Here is a 7,500-nt window from a genome sequence, read left to right on the forward strand (position 1 = left end):
CTCTCTCCCTCTCCTCTCTCTCCTCTCTCCTCTCCTCTCTCTCGCTCTCCTCTCCTCTCCTCTCTCTGTCTCTCTCCCTCTCTCCTCTCTCTCTCTCCCTCCTCTCTCTCCCTCTCTCCTCTCTCTCCTCCTCTCTCTCTCCTCTCTCTCCTCTCTCTCTCCACTCTCCCCTCCCCTCTCTCTCTATCTCTCGCCTCTTCCGCTCTCTCATCCGCTCTCCACCTCTCTCTCTCTCTCTCTCTCTCTCTCCCCTCCTCCTCTCTCTCTCTCTCTCTCTCGCTGCTCTCTCTCTCCTCTCTCTCTCTCCTCTCTCTCTCTCTCTCTCTCTCTCTCTCTCTCTCTCTCTCTCCTCCTCTCCCTCTCCCTCTCCCTCTCTCTCTCCCTCCTCTCCTCTCGCTGTCTCTCTCTCTCGCTCCTCTCTCTCTCTCCCTCTCCCCTCCTCCCTCTCTCTTCTCCTTCTCCTCCTCTCTCTTCCTCTCTCTCTCTCTCTCTCTCTCTCTCTCTCTCTCTCTCTCTCTCTCTCTCTCCCTCTCCCCTCCTCCTCTCTCTCCTCCTCTCTCTCTCTCTCCTCCTCTCTCTCCCCTCCTCTCTCTCTCTCTCTCTCTCTCTCTCTCCCCTCCTCCTCTCTCTCTCTCTCTCTCTCTCTCTCCCTCTCCCCTCCTCCTATCTCTCCTCTTCTCTCCTCCTCTCTCTCTCTCTCTCTCTCTCTCCCCTCCTCTCTCTCTCTCTCTCTCTCTCTCTCTCTCTCTCTCTCTCTCTCTCTCCCCTCCTCCTCTCTCTCTCCCCTCCTCTCTCTCTCGCTGTCTCTGTCTCTCTCTCTCCCTCTCCCCTCCTCCTATCTCTCCTCTTCTCTCCTCCTCTCTCCTCCTCTCTCTCTCTCTCACTGTCTCTGTCTCTGTCTCTCTCTCTCTCCCTCTCCCCTCCTCCTCTCTCTCTCCCCTCCTCTCTCTCTCGCTGTCTCTGTCTCTGTCTCTCTCTCTCCCCTCCTCCTCTCTCTCCTCCTCTCTCCTCCTCTCTCTCTCTCTCTCTCTCTCTCCCCTCCTCCTCTGTCTCTCTCTCTCTCTCTCTCTCTCTCCCCTCCTCCTCTCTCTCTCTCTCTCTCTCTCTCTCTCTCCCCTCCTCCTCTCTCTCTCTCCTCTCTCTCTCTCTCTCTCTCTCTCTCTCTCTCTCTCTCACTGTCTCTGTCTCTGTCTCTCTCTCTCCCTCTCCCCTCCTCCTCTCTCTCCTCCTCTCCCTCTCCCCTCCTCCTCTCTCTCTCCCCTCCTCTCTCTCTCGCTGTCTCTGTCTCTGTCTCTCGCTGTCTCTGTCTCTGTCTCTCTCTCTCTCTCCCTCTCCCTCTCCCCTCCTCCTCTCTCTCTCTCGCTGTCTCTGTCTCTGTCTCTCTCTCTCTCCCTCTCCCCTCCTCCTCTCTCTCTCCCCTCCTCTCTCTCTCGCTGTCTCTGTCTCTGTCTCTCCCTCTCCCCTCCTCCTCTCTCTCCTCCTCTCTCTCTCTCCTCCTCTCTCTCCCCTCCTCTCTCTCTCTCTCTCTCTCTCTCTCTCTCTCTCTCCCTCTCTCTCTCTCTCCCCTCCTCTCTCTCTCTCTCTCTCTCTCTCTCTCTCTCTCTCTCTCTCTCTCTCTCTCTCTCTCTCTCTCTCCCCTCCTCTCTCTCTCTCTCTCTCTCCCCTCCTCCTCTCTCTCTCTCTCTCTCTCTCTCTCTCTCTCTCTCTCTCTCTCTCTCTCTCTCCCCTCCTCTCTCTCTCTCTCTCTCTCTCTCTCCCCTCCTCCTCTCTCTCTCCCCTCCTCTCTCTCTCTCTCTCTCTCTCTCTCTCTCTCTGTCTCTCTCTCTCTCTCTCTCTGTCTCCCCTCCTCCTCCCTCTCTCTCTCTCTCTCTCTCCCCTCCTCCTCCCTCTCTCTCTCTCTCTCTCTCTCTCTCTCTCTCTCTCTCTCCCCTCCTCCTCTCTCTCTCTCTCTCTCTCTCTCTCTCTCTCTAATCCTCTTACTCATTACTCCTGGGATTTTATTTTGCTGCCACATTTTCTGTCATATTGCTCCAAGCTGGGATCTGATTGAGGCCTGTGACATTTCAGCCCCAATGCCTCATGGGAAATGTAGTCTTTAGCAGGGCTTCTTCATCTGACACACACACATACACACACATACACAGACCTCATGATTAAATTCAGCTCTGACTCCTTAGGAAAGTGTTTCACCACAATTCATTTTAATTAGATTCATTTGTGATCCTTTACAGAACGAATCAATTAATCACATCATGTGAAATTTTAGAATTTGATTCACTCTGAACACGAATCTCACATTCACCTCAGTTCAATTCAGTTATTTTGAGTGAGTGATTCAAAATGATGTGGTTTTGTTGTGATTCTTCAGTAAATGATTCAGTGCATTCATTCTGAGATTTCACTGCCATTCAGTCCAGTTTGATCCTTTTCGTATGATTCAGAACTGTGAATGACTCACAATGAATTAGTTATTTAAAATTATTCAGTATGTTATGTTAAGTGGTTATTGGATTATTTTCATATGATTCTGAACCGCAAATGATTCACTAATATACAATTCATTTGCCACTTCTAATGAAACCTTTCACAGCATCACGGAACCTCACATTTCAGTGCGGTCCAGTTCAGTCAGATTATTCTGATATGATTCAGAAGTGAGTGATTTGGCCTCATTATGATTCTTTAATAAACGATTCAGAATCAGTCCTATTAAATTTTTTTGATATGATTTAGAACCATGAATGACTCACAACAAATTAGTTCCTTGAATTGATTCAGTGCATTATGAAACTGGTTGTTTGTTTATTGATTGGTTCAATATGATTTAGAAATGCAAACAATTCACTAATATATGATTCAATTACCACTATTTAAGAGACTCCCCTGTGGAATCTTAGTACGATTCAGTTAGATTATTCTGATTTGATTCAGAAGTGAGTGATTCAAAATGATTTGGCTTCATCATGACACTTCAATTAATGATTCAATGCATGAAATATGAGATTTCAATTCAACTCTTCTGATATGATTCAGAACTGTGAATGACTCATAATGAATCAGATCTTCAAAAATGATTCGGTGCCTTATGAAACTGATTATTTGATTATGGATTATTTTTACCAAATCCCACCCACTGGCCAGGTCTCCCCTAGTCCACCACACCTTTCCAATCTGCCGCTAACGCAACATCATTGGACGACTCAACACGCTTGGAGGAGAACCCTAGCTGCTATTGTCCTTGTTTCACGGCCAGTTGAAAAATGCATTTCAGCACTTTTGACATCATATTTAACACTGGAACATCACCACGAAACAGTATCCTAGACTTCTAGTCTATTCCATAGCTTTACACCTCAGTCTCCCTTTACTAGGCATCTTAACGCGGAACCGTTTATATTCATTCAGATATTAAAGCGTATAAAATCTATTAACAGTCATTAATATGCAATTAGATTTCATTCAGCTTCAAATTCAATGCCGGAAAACATAGAACCATTTTCAAAGAGTTTATAGAGAACTGTATACAGCACGTTCTCCATCAATCTGAACAACCATTTCATGATGCCAAGAACGCTGTAATCATGTAATGGGTTCTCTGAGTGTTTGTGGTTCTGTATAGAACCGTTTTCTTTACTAAAAAGCCATTGAACAACCCTCTTCTTTAAGAGTGCTTTCTCTTTTGCTCAGTTCGACATTTTCAACTGAGATTCCAGCAAAACGGAGTTTGGAGTACAACTTTGACTAGAGTCTGAGTGTTTTGGGAGAACCTCCTCATTGGAGTACGTGAATCCGAGGAACTGAGTGAGAAAATGACTTTACTGAAATACTGATATTGATATTAATACACTCCATTCTGATCATCGTCGTTTCATCAGCCTGACTGTAAACATAAAGACGTGGCTCCACAAACTCACTGCCCCACTCACCGGTCGCTCCTGCTCCAGGATGGACGATTTTCCCGGTTCGTACTCGAAAATGCTGCGCGGCTCCGCGCGATATTTACGCGTGTCCACTTTGCGGTCAGGAGGACTCCACTCGTTCCTACAGAGAGAGAGACAGAGAGAGACAGAGAGAGAGAGAGAGGTGTGGGTGTTAAACTCTTCAGACGTCTGATTCCTATCAACACCACTGTGAACTGCTCTGCCTCGGTGGGGTTATCTAGAACAGAGCGTTTCACGCCAAACCACTCTGATCTGCTCTGTTTACATCTTAAGAACTTAATGGTTCTATATAGCACCAAAAGGGTTCTTCTTTTGTTACAAGCTTTCTGGTTCTATGTAGAAACATTTCAAGAACATAGAACCATGAACAACTCATTCTCAATCAATCTAAAGAGCCATGTAACCATACTGAGAACCATGCAATTGGTCCTTTAATTGTTCATGGTTCTGCATAGAACCACTTATTAAAGAGCCCTTAAAGAACCATCTTTCTAAGTGTGATGAGAAAGCCAGTTCCAAAAAAATGAATACTTCTGCATAGTTAACTGTTTGAGATGTAATCAGAGCAGTTTGGTGTGAAACGTTCTGTTCTAGATAAACCTCCCAACTCGGAACTGTTCACAGTGGTGGTGATGGGAACCAGGGCTTATGAAGTCTATAATGCACGTATAAGCACTTTATTTACTGTCCTGTAGCGTCTCAGTCATCAGGCAGTGAATTCAGTGAAGTCTCATGTAGGAACTTTCTGTGAGGAGCTTTTGGAGGGATGTCTGGTTCCCATCACCACCACTGTGAGCGGTCCTGACTCGGTACGTTTCTCTAGAATTTCTGAAGAAATTTCATTACAGTGCATTATTTTATACACACTATACAGCAAAAAGTATGTGGACACCCCTCCAAATTACTGAGTTCAGGTGTTTCAGCCACACTCTTTGCTCACAGGTGGATAAAATGGAGCACAGAGCCTTTCAGTCTCATAGACAAACACTGGCAGGAGAGGGCCGCACTGATGAGCTCAGTGACTTTAAAACTTGGCGCTGTCATAGGACGCCACCTCTGACATGAGTCAGTTTGTGTAATTTCTGCCATGCTAGACCTGTCCTAGACAACCGCAAGTGCTATTATTGTGAAATGTGTATAGGAGCAACAACAGCTGAAGCATGCGCAATGCCAAGCATCAGCTGACAGGGTGTAAAGTGCCATTGCTGTACTCTAGAGCAGTGGAACCGTGTTCTCTGGAGTGATGAATCCTCACAGACACACTGAAAAACTTTACGGAAAGTCTTGCCAGAGGCTGTGTGGAGGCTGCAATGGGGGGCTACTCTGTATTAATTCCTATGGTTTTGGAAATTATATGTTCAGTATACTTTTCTCCAAAAATTTGTGGACACCCTTCTTATTACAGAATTCAGCTGCATTAAGGTTGACACAGGAGCTCAAATGCACACATAGCTTGTAACCTTGTAACCTCCAAAGAAAGGCACAGACATTAGAACAGGAAGCTCTGGAGCAGCTGCATGTGAGCCCAAGATCACCAGGCCAAATGCCAAGAGTCAGCTAGAGGGGCGTGAAACCCCCCAGCACTGGGCCGTAGAGCAGTGGAACTGTGTTCTCCGGAGTGATGGAGCTCAGTCCAGTACCTTGGGATGAGTTGGAGTGATCCCAAACGGAGCATCCAACATCAGTACCTGACTTCTCTAGTGCTCAATCAAATCCCCACTACAATGTTCAACATACAGTGTAAAGCATTCCCAGAAGAGAAGAGCCTGTTACTGCAGCAAAGAGGTCAAACTCATTTTTAATCCACTTGATTCTGAAAGAAACATTGGATGAGCAGGTGTCCACAAACTTTTGGCCATAAAGTGTCTATTCACTCTGAGCGACTGTGTACAAGACAGGCTGATGTTGAGTAAGTGGTCAGACTGAGGTCTTACGGGTCGTGCAGCTGCACTTTCTCGCGGTCCAGGTCGCGGGAGCGGAGCTGCAGCAGTGAGGGCATGGGCGGGGGAGGAGGCGGGATGGGGGTGGGGCTCGGCTCACGCTGGGGTGGGTCAACCATGTTCCGGGACAGTGGCCGGTAGGTATGCGTCCGTGGTGGAGGATGAGCATGGACAGGGTCGTAGTTCTCTGAGGGGCAAATAAGTATCAGTTACTGGACACGTACAACGTCGGACAATTAGATATGGATTTATTAGAAACACCCGCCTTCTATTACCACTGACTGGCCACTTTATCAGAAACACCCACCTTCTATTACCACTGACTGGCCACTTTATCAGAAACACCCGCCTTCTACTTCCACTGACTGGCCACTTTATCAGAAACATCCGCCTTCTATTACCATTGACTGGCCACTTTATCAGAAACACCCGCCTTCTATTACCATTGACTGGCCACTTTATCAGAAACACCCGCCTTGTACTACCACTGACTGGCCACTTTATCAGAAACACCCACCTTGTACTACCACTGACTGGCCACTTTATTAGAAACACATGCCTTCTACTTCCACTGACTGGCCACTTTATTAGAAACACCTAGCCTTTACCTCTGCTCACTGGCCACTTACAGACAATATCTGAACAACTGATCAGCCTCCATCAGTCCATTCTTCACTGGTCAGTTTCTGACTACAGGGCCACTGATGTCCAGGTATTATTTGAGTGGTGGACCGTTATTAGCAAGATACGGACAAGTGTGCTGCTCAGTGTCCCCGCTTGGCTGAGAGTGGACCATTACTCAAAAATATCCCGACCAGTGCAGCTCTATGGTCAGAAACTGACCACCGATGATGGAATAGTGGATGACTAACACAAACTGTATCGGCAGCTGATGTACAGTCTCTGTTTCTAATAAAGGGTCCAGTGAGTGTCACAGTGAATGAAGCCGTTAAAGCTATTGGACTCACCGTTATTCACGATGGCATAGGTGGCGTCGTACGTGTCCGCATAGTCATCGTCTGAGAAAAGCATCAAACAGAAGATTAATTCAGGAAAAACCCTCAAAGCTATAAACCAGCAAACCGAGTACGAAGCGTGTGAGTAAATCTATGGATTGTGTCTGCACAAACGGTTAGAAACCGACTCCATGAGGATGGTATGAGGGCCCGACGTCCACAGATGGTGGTTGTGCTCACAGCCCAACACCGTGCAGGTACCGAGATGAGATCCTCAGACCACTTGTGAGACCATATGGTGGTGCGGTTGGCCCTGGGTTCCTCCTAATGCAGGACAATGCTAGACCTCATGTGGCTGGAGTGTGTCAGCAGTTCCTGCAAGATGAAGGCATTGAAGCTATGGACTGGCCCGCCCGTTCCCCAGACTGTCCAGGAGTTGGTGGATGCTTTAGTCCAGGTCTGGGAGGAGATCTGCCACCTCATCAGGAGCTGCCCAGGCGTTGTAGGGAGGTCATACAGGCAAACACACAATACTGAGCCTCATTTTGACTTGTTTTAAGGACATTACATCAAAGTTGGATCAGCCTGTCGTGTGTTTATCCACTTTAATTTTGTGTGTGGCTCCAAATCCAGGCCTCCATTGACAACACTGCGCCAATGGAA

At 47.0% G+C, this 7,500-nt stretch overlaps 1 protein-coding gene across 11 annotated transcripts in view; it reads right to left on the minus strand.

The window, feature by feature from the left end:
- The window catches only part of sorbs2a (sorbin and SH3 domain containing 2a), a 156,247-nt gene that overhangs the window by 61,383 nt on the left and 87,364 nt on the right, over positions 1 to 7,500 (minus strand). For all 11 annotated transcript variants that reach the window (XM_017686421.2, XM_037532850.1, XM_037532848.1 and 8 more), the window contains 3 exons: positions 6,850 to 6,900; positions 5,876 to 6,068; positions 3,927 to 4,041 (listed from right to left, as the gene is read on the minus strand). In XM_017686421.2, coding sequence (XP_017541910.1) covers positions 3,927 to 4,041; positions 5,876 to 6,068; positions 6,850 to 6,900 — 359 coding nt within the window. The remainder of the gene's footprint in view (positions 1 to 3,926; positions 4,042 to 5,875; positions 6,069 to 6,849; positions 6,901 to 7,500) is intronic.

This window comes from Pygocentrus nattereri, chromosome 22, assembly GCF_015220715.1.
Source record: "Pygocentrus nattereri isolate fPygNat1 chromosome 22, fPygNat1.pri, whole genome shotgun sequence".
Classification (NCBI taxonomy): Eukaryota; Metazoa; Chordata; class Actinopteri; order Characiformes; family Serrasalmidae; genus Pygocentrus; species Pygocentrus nattereri.